The sequence below is a fragment of the Lactuca serriola genome, chromosome 5 (genome assembly GCF_051521515.1).
Source record: "Lactuca serriola cultivar US96UC23 chromosome 5, Lser_US96UC23_V15, whole genome shotgun sequence".
Taxonomy (NCBI): Eukaryota; Viridiplantae; Streptophyta; class Magnoliopsida; order Asterales; family Asteraceae; genus Lactuca; species Lactuca serriola.
This window is the reverse complement of record NC_136412.1, coordinates 239,272,435-239,292,691: the sequence shown is the minus strand read 5'-3', so window position 1 is coordinate 239,292,691 and position 20,257 is coordinate 239,272,435. Positions and strand designations below refer to the sequence as shown.

Below are 20,257 nucleotides of genomic sequence, written 5' to 3'. Positions count from 1 at the left end.
ATTCAATAATATTTTTTATTCTTAAATAGTAGATATATGATTTGTAATTTACAAATCGATTGTGCATTGGTATTACGAAAACACATCAGTAACGTAAAGTCATAAAACGTAGTGGCATGCATGATTTGGTGAGTAAAAGATACAAGAATATAAGTCGAAGTTTATTCGTTCCTTTTCCCTAACAGAAAAGCAATATCTTTGGGCCCCTCGATGATTTTTTGTCAAAATTTGAACTGCTTGGCCGAGCCTAGACCGAATTGATGTGTTTAATTAGTAATCTGAATTCAATCGTCACAAATTAGGAAATCGAGAAACAGAATCTTGGACTATGAGATTGATTCTAATCCATGTCTCATGTCCATACGATATATTGCAGAACGAATGAATATCTAATCACTTATCTTAGGGTCAATGTCTAATTAGATTAGATTTCGACAATGGCTTTGGAAAGCACTATTTGTTGTTTGGTTATACTTGTCATATAGACTTATCTAAGTGGGAGACTGTTAGATCAAGATGTCTAAGCTCATAACTAAATTGGTATAAACTTGAAAATAGAAGCAAAGTCCTTTTGCATTGCCCTCATAACCAGAAATAACTAAAAATGATATTAGGGGAGAAAGATAAATGCTTTGTTAATATATTATATGATTAATATATTAATTGAGAATAAATAATTGAGATGTTAATTTGTTATGTGATTAATAAATTAACATGATATCAATAGTTAAATAATTGATTTGTTAATTAATATGGTTAATAAATTAATAAAAAACAATTATAATTAACTAATTATTAATTATAAATAACCTGAAATTAATTTGGGATTAATTGGAATTAATTAAACGTGCAAGGGGTGAATTGCAATTGTTCTAAAGTTGAACAAAAGAAGCAATTCTAGAAACCTCCATGACATGGACGATTTTGAAGGCTCCTCTAGGGTTTCTGGAAACCTTTTGATTACATAAAAGGAAAGGATTTGAATTAAGATTAAATCTATTATTTAATCAGTTCAGATTTTACTTTGCTTGTAAGTTACCTAAACTATAAATACGATCCAAATGCCATCAAATTTTGTTCATGACCTTCTTAAGAAGCATAGGAACGAAATTTATTCCTCTCTCCTCTCTCTCCTATTCATTATAGGGTTTTGGGTGTGATCCATTAGGGACATTAGATTTCTAATGCTTGCTTTCCAAGGTTTTCAAGAAGGATATTGGTGTGATTATTTGCTACAATAATCAAGAGGTATGTAAAACCCAACTCTATGTAAATTTCAGTTATTATAGATTTCCCTTAGTGTTATTGATGTTTATAGGTTATTGCTATCAATAGAGAAAACTTAGATCCAAATAGGTTGCATGTGAACTTAAGAGTTAAGTTTTTCCGCCACATGTTTCATTTATAACCTATAAAACCCATCAACAATATTGTACACCAACAACAAGCAGCGCTGGATAATCTGTTAGAACCTATCATACACAGTCTATATAAAGAACGATATGGTTCGCTATTGTTTACTCACCGTTTTTTAACCGTTATTACAACGATTAAATTTTGGACGCGCTTATATGCGGATGGTCATGCAGGCTGGTTGGAATGCGGTGTGAGTTATATAACTATGTGCCAATTACGTACCATACTTCTAATAATAATACTTACCTTACTGGAATTTTTTTGATTGCCAACACATCATGATGTGGATCTCATTGTTGATAGAGCATAGAGCGGATGATGCTCGGTGGACGATTGTGCCATCAACTTTCAACATTGATGCATTTGACTGGAGTGACATGGTTGACAGTTCCGTTTACCCAGCTTGGGCAGATTGTGATATGGTATAATTGTGCTTAGATTACATTAACTAAGTAATAGTAATGTATAATATAATGTTATTTGATGATTAATTATTTCTAACCTTTTTGTGTAGCTTTACATCCCAATCAATATACCAAGTGCTCATTGGTTTTTGGGTGCTTTGGATTTGAAGACATATAAAATGACTATATACGATAGTCATTGGAAGAGTGTCTATTGTTCGGAAAATAAGGATTGGTTTATAGGTATGAGAGCCATCATCCACAAACCACTTGTGGGTATCAGGTACTGGGGTACCAAACCAAGCGATGCAATCCCACTTGAGAGTTTCAACATGACCCTCGAAAAGGCCCCAAATGTACCACACTAGATTGACAGTAGAGGGGATTGTGAGGTGTTTTTTTGTTGGTTCCTGGAGATGTTAATTACTAGGAAATCATATTTTATAGAGTGTAAAAGCAGTCCATGGGGTATGTCATATCATAAACAACCGACGAAATTTTTTTGGGGCACATGGACAAAGACCATTTGAACATTATAATATTACTTTAAACAAATCCCTTAAGTTTATGTATTTATTAGTTTTTTTTTTGTTGATTTTAAGATTACATTTACATTTTAGATCTTGTAAAAAACAAAACTTATACAAAAAGAACATAACACATTTTACATATAAAAAAAATCTATTCCGGAATGAATGTCCGGAATCTTACTCCAATGTTCTGAAGACCTCTCCGGAATGATATATTCCTGAAAAAATGGTTATTTTACAAAAAAAAAATGAGAATGTTTTTCAAATAGTTCATTTATATGAGTTAGATTACTCAATTTTCTCTGAATTAATGTGCTTTTTACGGGATAATTTTCTCATCACTCATATTTTACTAAATAGTGATTTTGGATTTTACAATTAATATTTTATTCTAGTCCTTTTAAAAATATAATTTTTTATTAACTATTTGTTTCAACATATTTTATTTTCTAATATCAAATATCAAACTATAAAATGATGATATATTATATTTATATATGATATTTTGTAACATCCTGTTTCGAAAAGTTCTTATTTGAGGAATGTGGATAATAAGTGGATCAAATGGAAGCCTTGGGCTTCAATGGAATGAAGTTTAGACTCTATTGGAGGTGTATGATGTTGGACAAGTGATTTAAACCTTAGACTCTTCGATGGAAGCTGAGGGGTAAAATGGGAAAGGTTATGTTTCAGACTTCTTGCATATATTAAGGATTTTAGTTTGAGATGCTTTTAGTCATAAGTATCAAGATAGAATCGTAGAGCTCGTCGATACCTTTCTGTGGATATAAAGATCGTCGAAAAACATAGTTGAAACGAAGAATTTATGGTTGTTTGAAGTTAAGCTGGAAAAAGGGAGTTTGGCAGTACGTTGGGCGTACTAGGTTAAAGGGATGTGTTTTTAGGACGTTACGTTGGGCGTATCGCCGCAGTGCAAAAACCATATTTTTATGGGTTGGAGCCATATTTAAGGACTCTAACTCCTTGGAGGTCTTTCCTAACATCGACCTCCACCCTCTTAAGCTTCCAAATCGAAACCCTAGACCCTTAGATCAAATCGTGAGCCTTTCTATGTGTTTTGAGTGCATTTTGGATGAAAAAGAAGTTCAAGCTTGTTGATTGTAGAAGCTTGAGCTTGTGAATCCATAGCCTACATTGCTTTTTTCAAATCCAGAAGGTATAAAGTCTGAATCTTGATGATGCATTTGTTAGATTTAGCTAGTTTTGGGTATCATGAGTTTTTTTGGTTACTTTAGTGCATAAAGTTTAGATCGTGAAACTTTGTGACCTTGTTATGGATAAAGTTCAAAACTTTATCCATCTAAACATCATAATGATTCAGACATGAAGGTCGGAGACTTGGACTTAATGGATAAGTTGAGAAAGATTATGCATTTTGGTCCTTTTGAGACTTAAAGTCTAGATCTTGGTTGTTTGGACCATCCTAACGGATAAAGTTGGAAACTTTATCCATTATGGAGCTAATAGGAGTCATAAAAATGTGATATTGGTCCCTTTCTTCCCTCCTTGCAAGAGTCATGATGTTCTGGTTTGTGTGTTAAGTTAGGATTTTGGTGTATGGAGTCCTTTTAGCCATGGAAAGTCATAAAGTTGGAATGTTATTTGGGACTAGATTTGAGCTTTAGACGTGAGATCTTAATGAAATAAGCACTTAATGAAGGTAAATGGAATTGGTCGAGTATGTTGGGCGTACCTGGTAGTACGCTGAGCGTACCAGGCTAGAGCCCCGTAATCAGGAAAGGGTCTACTACGATGAGCGTAGTGACTGAGTATGTTGGGCATACTCAGTCTGTGTTGACCTCCTTTGACTTTTTGACTTTTTGGCTTTGATCAGGTTTGACCTAAGGGATTTTGGGTAATTTGAATAGTAGTTTGAGATTTAGGCCCTTGTTAATTGAATAAGTAATCGCTAGATATAGCTTTTGGAGCAGTGATCGGTACAACTATTCTTTCAAACTGTGAGGTGCGCCCCCTCACTATACTTGTGGGTCGAAAGCACCAATGCCGACCTACTGGATTATGTTGTAGGATAATAGTGGTCTTTGTTACAGTTACTGATATGCTTGTATTTACTTGTTTGTGACTATTACTATTATGATTGTATGCATAGAGCCAATTTGGGCTCGGAGTCATTATGGACTCGGGGTTGATACGAATTCGGTGGTTGATACGGGCCCAACACAACTACATGTTGTTACATAGAGTCATTATATACGGCCATGTGCTATATATATATATATATATATATATATATATATATATATATATATGTGTGTGTGTGTGTGTGTATGTGTGTGTGTGTGTGTTGTATGTGGTACTTTAGGGAACTCACTAAACTTTGTGCTTATAGTTTATGTTTATGGTTTTAAGTACTTCCGTTTTCAAAAGGAAGGACCTGACTTGATAGCAATGCATCCCCTGGAGTTTTATTCCGCACTGAATGTTTACAAATTACTCTGATATCTTGAGAATACTTTGACTCTGATCGTCTTTTAAAACAATGAATGAATGACTTTAACTTATTTAAAATAGAATTTTTATTCGGTATTTTTGGGACGTTGCATATTTCTTGTATTATAAAATATATTTTTTTAAATGTTATTATTAAGTTATATTTTTTTAAAGAATATGATGTCCACGTAAGAATTACACATTAGATAAGATGTTTTATAAATTATTTTACAAAAATGAAGTTAATGAAAATTTGACATGGCATCATAATTTTTTTAATAACTTAATGACCATGCATACTCGTACACATACTTTTAATAATGAGTTAATGTCATTTTATGATAACAACAGTATCAATTATAATTTCTCATACTTTTTACGTAAAGTTCCTCAAATATTGTTTCGGCTGAAAAAAAGATCGAAAATGGATTTGATCGTTTTTTCTTTTTGACATAATATCAAACTTGAACAATATGATGTACATGAAAAAATATCTTGACAAATATATGTATATGTGGTCCAACTTGTACAGAAGTTGACATGACGACCAAGTTATACATTTGTTGAAAAAGATTTTATTTCTGGACAAAATTACAAAAATGGTATACATACCGTATGGTTTAATGGGCACATAAAGTCCAATTTAAAAAAATGGACAAACTCGGTCCTTATATTTTCACCAAGACGACTTTTAGAGATACCTCGGTTAAAGTTGATGATTATACTCATTGAATTGTTCTTGCTCTTCTTAGAAAATGCAATTATAAAGTTATGTTTGTTATCATCTTCTTTTTTTAATAACTAAAATAAAAAATGGTCAAAGAGGAAATTTATGATCAATCGTGAATCCCAGTCTCTAAAAAATATCTTCACAAAACACATATGACATATCCTCTAAATTTTATGAGTAATTCGCAAGCAGAGATTTAGGAAAACTAAGATTTATATTGTAAGCAGTTGTAAGTAGACATGACAAACATGTTGTATCGTGTCGGGTTCATGTCGTGTCAATACATTAAACGGGTTGAAAATGCTTGACCCTAACCCGACCCGTTTAATTATCGTGTCGTGTCGTGTTAACCCGTTTATTTTCGTGTCGGGTTTTGGATTAAAGTTTAGACCTTGTAAATATGTTGTGTCATGTCAGATTGAAATACTTTAAAGGTTGGAAATTAGGAGTTGTGGATGCAAGAAGGAAAAAGTGAAACACTGGAGTTATGAGATGGAATGACAAAATTTATAGTAAGTTTAGAAGAAAAAATGAAAAGAGTTAAAGTTGGGGAGCAAAATGAATAAGTGGTGAGCTAAAATTTAGTAACTTTGAAAATTTGAATATTACTTATAATTATTGGGTTTGGCCCACTACAAGTCTATAAGATATAATATATTTATAAAAGTATGAAATTTATAATAAATAATATATAATTAAACAGGTCATATTCAAGTCATCTTCGAGTTGAAAGTCTTGACCATAACCCTACCCGTTTAATTATCGTATCGTGTCGTGTCGTGTCAAACTGTTTACATAAACGTGTCAAAATCTCTTACCCTAACCCGCTAATTTCGTGTCGGGTTTTCGTGTCGTGTCATGTTTTGCCAGATCTAGTTGTAAGCATCTTATCTTCCTTTATAAACATTCAGGGCTCAAAGATTTATGTTGCAAGCAGTTGTTATTGCCTCTCTCACCTTGATAATGGAGCACCAAGTCTTCAAAAACATTCATGTTAATTATAAGTACAATTTTCCTTAATAATACTTACTTGTTCGAACTTTTATTGATGTCGACACATGATTCGGTTAGCACCGTTTATAAGTGTATTCTGAAATACACTGTAGATTTTCTAGTAAAACTCGTTAGAAGGAACGAAATGAAGAACTTATAACATGTTTGAAGGCGACAAGTTATAAGCATCTTAACTTTTATGTTCTTGATTCTTCTATAATGAATCTCTACTTATCTAGATTTATGTTCTACTGTTGACTTAGTAAACCACTGATGGTAATGGACACCACAAAGAGAAGGACACCCAGTCGAAAGTCGAAACGATTTCCTATACTTCTACAAATATCAGATTAGGGCGTGACGACGGCTAACCCAAATTGAATCGAAGGAGATGAAGATTGACAAGTGAGACGACATAGGATATGTAGAATGCTAATAATAGGGCTTGGTGAAGGTTTGGTGATGTTGGGGAAGAAATCAAAAATATGAAGATAGACTAATGGAGTGGAGAAAACAGGCAAGTAGGGGTGCAAACGAGCCAAGCTACTCGCTAGCTACTCGAGAGCGGATCGTTAAAAGCTCGAATCGAAACCGATTTTAAACGAGCCCGAGCCGAGCTCGAGCTCAAGCCTATGTCACTAAGCTCGATTAGGCTCGCGAGCCTAAACGAGCCTTTATATAAAATAATTTATTATTATTTTTATATATTAAAATAAAAACATATTTGGGGATTAGGGATTTAGGGTATTAGTAAACGAGCTCGAGCCGAGCTTAAGCTTATTTAGGTACGTCTGACAAAAATCGAGCCGAGCCCGAGCCCGAGTTGAGCTTGTATAATTATTTACGAGCTCGAGCTTAATATAAGAAGCTCGAATCGAGCCTTGTATAACTTAAACGAGCCCGAGCCGAGCCTGACCAGGCTCGGGCTCGGCTTGGCTCGTTTGCACCCCTACAGACAAGGGTGGGGGTTAGGTTTAACGGGGAAAAATTACATAAATGGTCCCCTGAGTATATAGTACTTGTCATGTTTGTTCAATGTCAAACTTATTATTTTTGGAAAAAGTAACGCCTTAGTGGTTATATTTAATTGTAGAAGAACCATTTTCTGAAATAAATACAAAACATAAAGACGAGTTTGTCATTTTTTTAAATTGAACTTTATATGTCTATTATACCATATCACAAAGACCATTTTTATAATTTACTTTTTTTATAATACTACTATGATTGTAATTAAAATTTATTAATTTAATTTGTACATAAACTTTTTATTATCAACAAACCTCAACTAATGCCCAAACCTAAAAACCATGTACAACAAAAGTTCCGGTATGGATCCCCAAATCACCCAAAATATCATTTAAAATACCCCAAATATCTAATGAGCTAAAGGATAAGGGCGACATGGTGGAGTGGTTGTGACATTTGTTAAGCAATAATTGAAAGGTTAAATGGAAAGGACACATCAAAACTATTTCATTGTTTAATACACTTAACAAGAAAAATATACACATGATAGGTATAGGTATGTTTAACAAAAATAATAGCAGCTGTAAATTGTAATTTTTATTTATATATAAATGTTTGACGAAATTAATTATATGTTTTTTAAAAGATATAAATTATATTAAACAAAAAAATCTAAAAACTTTTAAAATCTATTTGATATAGCCTTTTAAAATATAATTTCTTTGCTATGAAATAAAAACTTTATATTAATTGATAATTCATTTTTTTTTAAAACTTTAAAAACTTGTTCGCAGACATCCGACATTTATCCCAACATAAATGGATAGATTGACAATAAGTCAATAACCCGATTTGATCCACATTTTAACTAAAACAAAAACTCATAATCGATAATTAACAAAAAAAAAATGACAATAACACAAAGAATTCTCATTCAATTCAACCTATCCTAAATCACTTTCGTGATTTAAAAATTAAGAAGTTTGATACCTTTCGTTTTCCATCAGCATCAACGATATTGTCGTGTAATATTACAATAATTATACGAGAATTATTGTATTGTAGCTTCTCGATAGCACTTCCTCAAAAGTAGTCCCTAAGTGCCACGACGACTCACATGCCAAAAACGACAACCCACCACAGTCGCACACGGAGTTCCACTTTCCTTTTTACTCAATTCATACTGTTCATTCACCATTGTTTTCCACAACTATCTGCTGAAAGAAAGGGCCCGATATGTCTGGTTCCGACCAACCATCGCCGTCCCCGAGAAGCCTCAGTGAGGTATCGGAGGAGGAGCTGGTGCGACTGAGCTTGGATCTGGTGGCCGCCGCCAGACAAAACATTGGGTTCTTGAGAGATGTTGCAGAATCGCATTGGCTCCATCACACACCTGTTCTTGTTGAATCCATTCGTAGGTATGTAGTTGATAAATACGTACACCACAAACCCTTAATCTGTGGGTGTTTTTAATGGCTTAAATTGCAGGTATCATGAACTATGGATGCCAATGATGTCTGATCTTACGCCGGAATCAGGCAAACCACCGATGATCCTTCCTTCTCTTGATATTGAATGGGTTTGGTTCTGTCACACTCTAAATCCGGTATGTCTGACTTCTTTTCTGAATCGACACTTGACTTTTCAACATTCAAAATCAACGATTGTACACGAAACTTTATTTCAGGTAACTTACAGACAATACTGCGAATCAAGATTCTCGAAACTCATCGGAAAACCAGCCATTTTTAACCAAGAAAACAAAGATTATGCTTTAGAAAGATGCAGAGAGATTTGGATTGCTAAATACCCATGTGAACCTTTCGAAAATGAGTCCGATTCCGGTGACATACACGAAAGCAAGATTCTTCCGGCCGATCGTCTTTTGGGAGAAGTATCTAAGCAAAGATGTCTCTTCACCATGTTTTCCAAGCCTTATATGCTAGAACTCGTATACTTAATCGCTGCCAAAAACCGATACAAGGGCTTTGTGTTTATATCACAAAAATTCGCCGATAGCAACTCAAGTTTTGTACCCACATCGGATATTCTACTGATGTGGATTACTCATAAGGTATAAAAAAAATATCCAAACTTTAGCATCTGAATCCATAAAATTGATCAAGGTCGTGATGTTAAATGAATCAGAGCTACCCGACAGCATATACGATGGATGGGAAGGAAATGGAGAAGGTCGTTGGTTCTGGAGAATCAGTGAAGGAGGAGGATTTGGAGGTGACGAAGAAGCTTTGGGAGAAAGTGTTTGATCAGCCGTACGAGAAAGCCGGCTGCTCGGCCATTGGTGGTGCCGGCGGCCTAAACCCACCGCCGCTTCACTGGGAAGTTACGGATACCGATGTCAACGTGAAGTACCGGCCATTGTTGCCTCGATTCTTGCTTGAGGTCAGTCGGTCACCTTACACCGTTTCTTGATCTTAAATTCTTGATAATCTGAAGTTTTATTTACGAAAATAGGTTAACATATTGGTAAAGCAAATCCCTATGATGAAGACACTCGAAATGGATGTATCAAAGGAGTTTTTACGCTTCCAGTTCCTTCGATGTCACCGAGACCTTAAAATAAACAACCCCATATCCACCCTTCCTTCAAATTCATGGCAGAAATTAGTGAATCTTTACTGTGAGTTTGGGACGAAAGGAATGGTTGTTGAACTAAGGCGAAAAGGGGGAGTAGTGTGTATGAATGGAAGTAAGCTGCTGGATTCCAAGACTTTTATGTGGAACCAGTTGCTTCGGGCAACTTCAATCACATTGGATGGAGTGGTCGGGCAAAGAATGAGGGTGGTTGTATCGATTACGCCGCCTGCCCAAGCACCATACTTGTTGAAGTCGGTGCCTGACCGGGTGACCGACGATTCGGGAGCCATGGTGTCGGAGGTGGTTCTGAAAATGAACCAGTACCGGCCTCAAGAAGGCCGGTGGCTGTCTCGTACAGTTCTTGATCATGCAGGAAGAGAGTGTTTCGTTATTCGTATGAGGTTACATTTCTTAGTAATTACATTATTCTTATCTTTTATCTATCAGCAAACAAATTATTATTTTTTCGATTGTAATGGCAGAGTTGGAGGCGGGTTTTGGAGACGAGGTAGTAACAAGCCTACGGTTGTAAAATGGGAGGATCGATGTATAGAAATACGAGAAGGCTCATGGTTGTATGTGGCTGGTTCAATTGGGAGAGCCCCGGGTATGTTGTTACAAACTCGAATCCACATTCACCATGACTTCCTATTTTTTGTGTCTTGTTGTATTGACCTAATCTTATATGGTATCAATTCTCATATGTGATCTAGTGCAGAGAAGGTGATAGGAACCGCGACACCGAAGAAAGCGTCCCAAGGGTGGCAAGCTCAATGGAGCCTTTCAACCGGACACGAACTGTTTATGCGGTTGGAATCATCAATCGTTATGGATTTCGATCTTAAAACCACTACCTCCACCGGTTCACAAGTAAGAAACTCAATTCCATCTAAAAAACATAATATACTTGAATCCGCTTAATTAATTACTTAAAGAATGTGAGATTCCACAAATTAGGTCTTAGGTTCAAGTCTGGGACGTAGTGATTTACCTTCTTCTCCATGTTGACTGTGTCTCAGGTTAGGTTGTTAAACGGGCGGAAAATGCAGTATTGGGATGATGAAAACAAAGGCGATGAAGAGGGGTTCGTGACAATTGTTCGGTTCACGGAGGAAAACCCTAGTGGGAGAGCAACGGGTCTATTGAATTGGAAACTGTCCTCGGTGGAATTCCTTCCGGAAGAAGATACGGTATTCATGCTGCTTCTTAACATGGCGATACTTAGAAGTGTTACAGAAATTACAAGGGAAGATGTGGGGAGTTTGCTGGTTCGAAGGAGGCTGAAAGAAGCAAGACATGGGTCCCGGGATTGGGGTTCGGTTATCGTGCTTGAGTCGTTGGTGAAATCGGTTTATGTTAAGCCTTGGTATTGGAATGCTGAGGGTGTAATGGCACGAGAAGGGGTGGATTATGTGACAAAGAGTTATTCGGCTGAGGAATGTGGTGATGAATTGTATAAGCAAGCGTTGTTTGGTTGATTGATGCATATTCATGCCTTTTGTTTGAGTTTGTAATAATTATTTTCAATTATAAACTTTCATTTTATATATTAATTTAGTATTGTTTTGGCTAGCGGTGCCCAAATAGTTTTTTCAAACCGGTCTAACGGGTTTGAGTGAACACCGGTTAGGTTTAGAAACCGGTTGGGAAGCAAAAAAAGTTCAAGTCTATAGTAACGGTTTGAAATAGGTTCACAAATCGCAACCGGTTTGTGATGTGAAAAAGACTTGTGGTGTGTTTCGTTATAGAAAAATCCTTTGTTTTTCAAAAAAAAAATTCTAAGAAAAATTGAAAATTTTAAAACTTGTTTGGTTTATTATTTTTCAACAGATTCTTCAAGAAAAAATAATTTTTCAATTTTCTAAACTACAAGCGACTTCTAAAATTTTATAAATCAAATATTGTTTTCTATACCTTTTCAATTCCAAAAGCATTTTCTGGTATTTGGAAACATAATTCTACAACCAAACCTCACTTTATGTTTTCGCAACTTTTCTGTTGAACTTGATATAGACGGCATGGTTTATTAGAAACGGATCGTTCAAACTGGCAATCGAATGTAACAGTTATTTTTTTGTTTGTGGAAAACTAACCCCTTAGGGTTTGCATTGTCATTCAATAATAATATAATACAATGTTTAAAATAATTAGATAAAGGAGTCTAATCTATACAATATGTATGAAACCAATACTAAGCATAGAGAAATAAATAATACAATTAACACTCCCTTCAGTTTGAGCGGAAGGTTCCCTAATGCTTAAATTGTCATTCATCAATAATATAATACAATGTTTAAGATAATTAGATAAAGGAGCCTGATCTATACAGTATGTATGAAACCAATACTAAGCATAGAGAAATAAATAATACAATTAACACTCCCCCTCAGTTTGAACGGAAGGTTCCCTAATGCTTAAATTGTCCCGAAAATCCAAAAACAACTGTGTAGGTAGTTCGTTAGTAAAAATATCTGAGCTGAAGGAACAAGTAACACACGAACTTGACCAATAGCAACACCTTCCTTGACAAAATGCAAATCTATTTCCACATGTTTGGTTCGTTGGTGCTGAACTAGGTTAGAAACTAAGTACATGACACTCACGTTGTCACAAAATACAACCATAGAGCGAGTCAAAGGGCAAGAAAGCTCAAGAAGCAAATTTCAGAGTCGAGTAGTTTCACCAACTACATTGGCCACCTCCGATACTCGGTTTTAACACTAGACCTAGAGTCGACATGTTGACGTTTAGAGGAACATGAAACAAGATTGTCGCCGAGATAAACGCAGAACCTAGAAGTAGACCGACATGTCAAGGGACAGCCAACCCAGATAGCATCATAATAAGAAACCAAACAATCGACATGAGACAGACAGATGAACAGACCATGGTGAAGTGTACCTTGAAGATAATGTAGGATATGCTTAATGGCTAGAAAATATGGTTCTTGTGGGTCATGCATGAAGAGGCAAACTTGTTGAACCGCATATGCAATAGATGGACAAGTGAAGGTCAGATATTTTAACATCCCGGATAAACTTCGATAGATGGTCAAATCAGAAATCAACTTCCCAAATGAGGAGAGTTTTAGTTTGGTGTCTATTGGAGTGTTACAAGGATTGTAGTAGATCATATCAACTCAGGATAGAATCTCCTTAGTGAACACAATCTGGGAATGAAACAAACTGGTTGAGGAACGGGTAGCAACAATACCGAGGAAAAATGACAAAGGACCTAAGTCTGACATGGAAAACTCAGATGATAGTCTTGTAATAACTCTCGTGATGAGAGTTGGGCTAGAGGTCGTGAGAATGATATCTTCCACATAAGAAAAAGATAGATAGTCTCCAAACCACGATGAAACGTGAAAAGAGAGGTGTCTGACCGACTGTTGGTGAAGCCAATAAAAGAGATATAAACAGCGAACCACTAATACCAGGCGCGTGGAGCCTGCTTAAGGCCATATAAGGCCTTACTGATGGGTTTTACACAAATAAACATCCTATGTGCTCATGCAAACCCTAATGCTTGGATCTAGGCTTCTCTATTGTACATGCAATGAATCCAAGACTTGCAAACCCTAGATCTAGAAGTATGAACTCGAAATTTATCATAACATATCAGATCTAGATGATTACCTCTTGTTGATTGCTTGATTCCTTCTTGATTCTTCTTGTCTTGGAGCTTAGAGTCATAAGTGTAACTCCTCTAATGGCTTACAAACACCACAAGCAAGAAGGCAAATATGAGAGAGAGGTGAGGATGCTAAAATCGGCCCTAGGGTTTCTCTTGGGATCAAGTGGCCGAAAATTGCATGCAAGGGTCTCTATTTATACTGTAGGCTGTTAGGGTTTCTGCCAAAACCCTAATGGACAACTTAATCACCAAGCAGCCCATGGAACCTTCTGGAATAGGGATTTGGACGAAAATATGATGATCCTTCATCATAATTTCGTTCCCCCTTAGTCCAATAGGTTTCCCAGCCCAAAACTTAACTATCACACATTTGACAGATTATGCCCTTTTATTTAATTAATCTTTTTTAGTCACCAAATTAATTCCTAATCAATTTATGACCAATATTAATCAAATAATATGATTTCTCTTTTAATATATTATTCTTATAATATATTAATAAATCATAATATCTTCTCTCTTTCTCCATAAATTACCCTATCAAGTTGCTATGGTGAAGGCAACCCAAAAGGACCATGCACAATCGGGTCAAGTACTTATTAAATATAGTTACAGGCTTAGACACTAATCCAACAGTCTCTCACTTGGATAAGTCTAGTAACTATAAGTGTAACTACATTCCGGTTAGCAATCGTAGCTCTCATAGACACTATCGAACTCTGATATTATCAATATTTTGTCCTTTAGATAAGGGATCGTATAGTCCTCTGTTCTAGATATCGTGCGGACAATTACATGGAACATAGTCATACTTATTGTCCAGCAGTATGTTTCTCAATCTCAGATTCATTTGACATAGAACTTAATTGAACACATCAATTCAGTCCTGACCCGACCCGACACATAAGTCAAATCATCGAGGGGCCCTGATATCGCTTTTACCCTCTTAGGATAAAAGGAACAGATAAACTTCGACTTATATGCATTTACCATTCACTAATCAAATCATCACAACAATGCATTTTATGACATCAAGTTACTGATGCGTTTTTGCATTATCAATGCACAACCAATTAGCAAATAATAATGTAGCACCTGGTTCTTGGTACGTATTCTCTTCTTTAAAATATTTTGCATTTTCGCCTTGGACTCAGCGAGTTGAAGGACCAACTCGCCGAGTAGAAGCGGGATGAGACGCGGAGTTTAAGCTGTGGACTCGACGAGTCGAGTCCCGGACTCGGCGAGTAGGCCCTGTCTGGACAAAAACCCTAATCCGAGGGTTTTCACCCTATTTAAACACCTTAACTTGGCCTCCTTCGTCCCATTTGCTCCCAGAAGACCCCCATAGCAAACCCTAGCCATTATTAAAGCAATCTAAGGCATTTGGAGTGATTTTGGTGATTTTGTGATCCAAGGAAGGAAGGAAAAGCTTGAAGGATCAAGAGGAGGCTTGAGGGATCTGATTTTGAACATCATTTGCAGTCTTCAGAAGGTATAAAGTCTATACCTTGTTTGCTCTTTAGATAGATCCCATTTTGTGGAGTTTTAGGGTTTTTCTAAGCCAATTTGGTCACCAACCATGTTTGCAAGCATGGTTTGGGGTTGATGTTTTGGATCTAGGTCCTAAGAGGGGTTGCAAGACAAAAATGAGTGGCTCTTGCACTCAAAGAAGGCCCTATGCATTGTAAGAGCTTGTTTTAGGACCTTTGAGCTCAAAGTCCCATGCAAGCACGTAAAGGTTGTAACTTTACGTGCTAGATCGATTGTAGAAGCATAGATCTATCTTTTGATCAAGGGTTTTACATCATAAATCGAAGTTCTAGTGAAGGGATGTGACCGAATCGACGAGTCCATTCTTGGACTCGACGAGTCCAAGGTTTTTGTCCCATTCAGTGAGGGTCAAAAGGACCCAGTTGAGTGTGGAAAGGTTTTAGGGAGTCCCAGGGAGTGACCCAACGTTCTAGACTAAGCCATTGTTCTGGAAATTCTAGGGACTCGGCGAGTGCATGAGCAGACTCGGCGAGTCCAAGGCAATCTTCTTAAGGATGAAAATGAAATCGATGAGTTGTTCATTAAATTGGCGAGTCGAGGACAGAACTTGTTCATCAGATGAAGGTGAACTCGACGAGTTGTTCATCAACTCGACAAGTCGGATGAGTTTTCATGTGATGTTCATATAAGAGAAGAACTCGTCGAGTTGATGGCCCAACTCGACGAGTGGGGTCATGGACGAGGACGAGTAATGGGATAGGGACTCGGCGAGTTGGCGAGCCAACTCGGCGAGTCAGGTCGACTGGAATTTGACTTTGAATTTGACTTGGTCAGGGGTAAAATGGTCATTTTACCCTAAGAACAGATAGCAGTGTATGACTAAGTGTTTTGTGGGAATTATAGCCGTAGGATTTCCTGAGCAGTAGTGGCAGCAGTTAGAGGATTCCCGCACAGTTCAACAACTATTACGAGGTGAGTTACCCTCCAGTAGCGGTGGGTCTACGACCACAATGTCGGCCCACCAATAGGAGTTGTATGTTAGATGATTGTCTTTGTGATATCATCTAGGTTTGCTACTACCTGATATGTTATACGCTGGCATGATATGTTATATGTGATAGTAGTAGAGTTCGGTTGGTAGGACCGAAGGGTAGGTCAGACACCCCATATATGTCTGACAATATGTGATGATATGTTTATATGCCGACATGATATGTTATATGTGATAGTGGTAGTAGGAGGGTATAGTCCCCAAGTTTGGTTGTTAGGACCGAAGGGTAGTTCCGACACCCCATATATGTCTGATAATATGTTTATGTTATGATATATGTGATAGTAGTAGTAGGGGGTGGAATAGTCCCCGAGGGTCGGTTGTTAGGACCAACGGGCAGGTCAGCACCCCATAATGGCTTGACACGAGTAAGACGTGATGGGTTTTAGCCATAAGAACTTTCTTATGTGCGCATGCAAAACCCTAATGCTTGGATCTAGGCTTTCTAATTAAACATGCTTTGAATCCAAGACTTCTAACAACTAATTAGGTATAAAACAATACAAAATCAGATCTAGAAGCTTACCTTTGAATCTCTTGTTTTGATCTTGTTGTCTTGGAGCTCTAGAGTCACAATTGTCACTCCTCTAATGGCTTACAAACACCAAATAACAATGAAGATGATTTGAGAGAGAGGAGAGGAGGAGGAAATCGGCCAGGGTTTCTTTATTCTTAAGAGGTGCCGATTTCCCTATGCCATGGGGTCTATTTATACTTGTAGACTCCTAAAGGGTTTCACCTTAAACCCTAGTTGGATAATCCTTTCCTTAAAGCAATCCAAATCCTTACCATAGATAAGCCTTGGATGATTTTGAGCTATCCCAAGCTCTAGAATTCGTCCAATCCTTATCCCTTAAGGATTTACAGTCTAAAGTGTAACTATCAAACAATTGACAGTTTATACCCTCTTATTTAATTAATCTCTTTAAGTCACCAAATTAATACTAATTAATTTATGACTTATATTAATCAAATGCCAATATTATTATTCCTTATATTATTCTCACAATATATTAATAATATTTATTCTCTCATAATAAATCATCCTGTCAAGTTGCTATGGTGAAGGCAACCCAAAAGGACCATGCACAATCGGGTCAAATATTTGCCTAATATAGTTGCAGCCTTAGACACTATTCCAACAGTCTCCCACTTGGATAAGTCTAGTAACTATATGCACAAGTACAATTCGATTTGCAATCATAGCTCTCAAAGACGATGTCAAACTCTGATCTAATCAATCTTGTCCTTTAGATAAGGGATCGTACAGTCCTCTGTTAGATATCATGCTGACAATTCTATGGAATGATTCGTCTAGCATTTTGGTTTCTCGATCTCCGATTTATTTGACATAGAACTTAATCGAACACATCAATTTAGTTCTGACCGGGCCCGACACATAAGTCAAATCAAATCATCGAGCAGCCGAGATATCGCTTTTACCTACTCAGAATAAAAGTTACAGATAAACTTCAACTTATATGCATTTACTTATTCATTAATCAACTATACACAACAATGCGTTTTATAACATCGAGTTACTGATGTGTTTTCGCATCATCAATGTACAACCAATTAACAAATAACAAACCATATATCTAGGTTTTAAGACTATATGATATTATCGTCTTGCGATCACCCTTTTTATATTATATTCCATAAGGTGATTCCAGCAAGCGCGGGTTTGCTCCAATGCTCAAAACCAGTTCATAAGCACTCATGAACGTCGCAACAATCTCTTGCTATGTCTAATACCATTTAGACAATCTACACACCAATTCACGACAATCTTCATTCATATCTACTTCCAACATATGAACGATTGTGGGCAATTTGAATAATTCGATTATTCTTAATAAATTCAATTATTCTGGAAGTCAAAAACATGCAAAATGAAACAATAGTTAAACAATTAACATAAGACAGTAACATTACTCATAAATAAAACTCCTTTATTTAATCATCAAATGTTAATTACATTTATCTATTACATGTTTCTACTACTATCTAATCTATGCTAATATCATCCTTCAACCCAATACTCCTAGCATGCTGCAAGTGCTTAACCCTGCTCAGTCCCTTCGTAAGCGGATCTGCTGGGTTATCTTCTGATGATATCCTCTTAACTACGAGTTGTCCTTCTTCTACACGATGTCTAATAAAGTGATATTTTCTGTCGATATGTCTAGATCTAACATGATCTCTCGGTTCCTTGGTCAAGGCAACCGCTCCTTCATTATCACAGAAAATCTCCATGGGCTCCTTTATGGCAGGTACGACTCCAAGATCACCGATGAAGTTCTTCAGCCATATTGCCTCCTTCGACGCTTCGCTCGCTGCAATGTACTCTGATTCGCACGTTGAATCAGCTACGGTTTCCTGTTTGGAACTTTTCCATGTCACTGCTCTTCCATTCAGGGTAAAGACCCAGCCTGACTGCGAACGGTAGTTGTCCCTGTCGGTCTGAAAGCTGGTGTCACTATACCCTCGCACCTTCAAGTCATTACTCCCTCCGAGGACTAAGAACCATTCCTTCGTCCTCCGAAGGTACTTAAGGATATTCTTCACCGCAATCCAATGGGCTCTGCCAGGATTCCCTTGATATCTGCTAACCATGCTCAAAGCAAAGGCTACATCAGGGCGAGTACAAGTCATAACATACATGATTGAGCCAACTGCGGAAGCGTATGGTACTTGGCTCATTTCAGCTATCTCAGCTTCGATACTCGGACTTTGAGTCTTACTCAACTTGGCATTGCTTTGTATCGGTAATTCTCCCTTCTTCGAGTTTTCCATACTAAAATGTTTCAGTTCCTTCTTTAAGTAAGTGTTCTGACTAAGTCCTATTAGTCTCTTACTTCTCTCTCTTACTATCCTTATTCCCAAAATGTAAGAAGCCTCTCCGAGGTCCTTCATAGCGAAGCACTTCCCGAGCCAGGACTTAACCTCCTGCAGAGTCGGGACGTTGTTTCCTATGAGCAATATGTCATCGACATATAGAACGAGGAAGCTTACTATACTCCCACTGGCTTTGACATATACACATGATTCATCTTCACTTAGTACAAATCCAAACTCTTTGACTTTCTCATCAAAGCAAAGATTCCATCTGCGAGACGCTTGCTTAAGTCCATAAATGGACTTCTCAAGCTTACACACTCTATTCGGATGCTTCGTATCCACAAACCCCTCTGGCTGAGCCATGTAAACATCTTCAGCCAACTTTCCATTAAGGAAAGCGGTCTTGACATCCATTTGCCAAATCTCATAATCATGAAATGCGGCAATCGCTAGCATCACTCTAATAGATTTTATCTTCGCAACTGGTGAGAAGGTCTCATCATAGTCAACTCCGGGAGTTTGAGTAAAGCCCTTCGCGACTAATCACGCTTTATATGTGTGTACGTTTCCATCCACGTCGGTCTTCTTCTTGAAGATCCATTTGCACCCAACGGTCTTACGTCCGGGCACATAATCAACCAAATTCCAAACTTGGTTATCATACATGGATTGGATCTCGCTATCCATTGCCTCTTTCCATTTTGTAGACTCCGGGCCTGCCATGGCTTCCTTATAGCTATTAGGTTCATCAAGGTTTATTAGTGTACCATCACTAATATACGTGTCCCCTTCGGTAGTATTATGAAAACCATAAAACTGGGGTTGAACTCTAACTCTATCGGAACGTCTAAGAGGTAAGGACTCGTCAATCGGTTCAACCGGAGTTTCCTCCTCGGGTTGAGTGCCAGCGGTAGAGGTTCCTTCATCTATCGACTCTTGAATCTCTTCAAGTTCGATTTGCCTCCCACTGTCTCCTTGGCTTATGAGTTCTCGCTCTCGGAAAACCCCTCTCCTCGCAACAAAGACAACATTGTCCTTCGGTCTATAAAAGAGATATCCAAAGGATTTCTGCGGGTAGCCGATGAAAATACATCGCTCACTTCGAGGTTCGAGCTTGTCGTGAGTA

General features: G+C 37.1%; 1 protein-coding gene across 1 annotated transcript; it reads left to right on the top strand.

Annotated features, from left to right (window-relative positions):
- The first annotated feature begins 8,594 nt into the window (after window positions 1–8,594).
- On the top strand, window positions 8,595–11,684 carry LOC145053803 (enolase (DUF1399)). Its single transcript, XM_079001906.1, has 8 exons — window positions 8,595–8,932; window positions 9,003–9,120; window positions 9,202–9,588; window positions 9,663–9,917; window positions 9,990–10,513; window positions 10,595–10,719; window positions 10,831–10,982; window positions 11,132–11,684. The coding sequence occupies exons 1-8, from the start codon at window positions 8,751–8,753 to the stop codon at window positions 11,588–11,590; spliced, it is 2,202 nt and encodes a 733-aa protein (XP_078858032.1). The 5' UTR covers window positions 8,595–8,750; the 3' UTR covers window positions 11,591–11,684.
- Window positions 11,685–20,257: the final 8,573 nt, after the last annotated feature.

Bases quoted from the DNA above. Each gene is read 5' to 3' on its own strand.
- LOC145053803 (XM_079001906.1), top strand. From the start codon at position 8,751: ATGTCTGGTTCCGACCAACCATCGCCGTCCCCGAGAAGCCTCAGTGAG. The intron at 9,121-9,201 runs GTATGTCTGACT...ACTTTATTTCAG, and splicing joins TCTGTCACACTCTAAATCCG to GTAACTTACAGACAATACTG. The intron at 10,983-11,131 runs GTAAGAAACTCA...ACTGTGTCTCAG, and splicing joins CTACCTCCACCGGTTCACAA to GTTAGGTTGTTAAACGGGCG.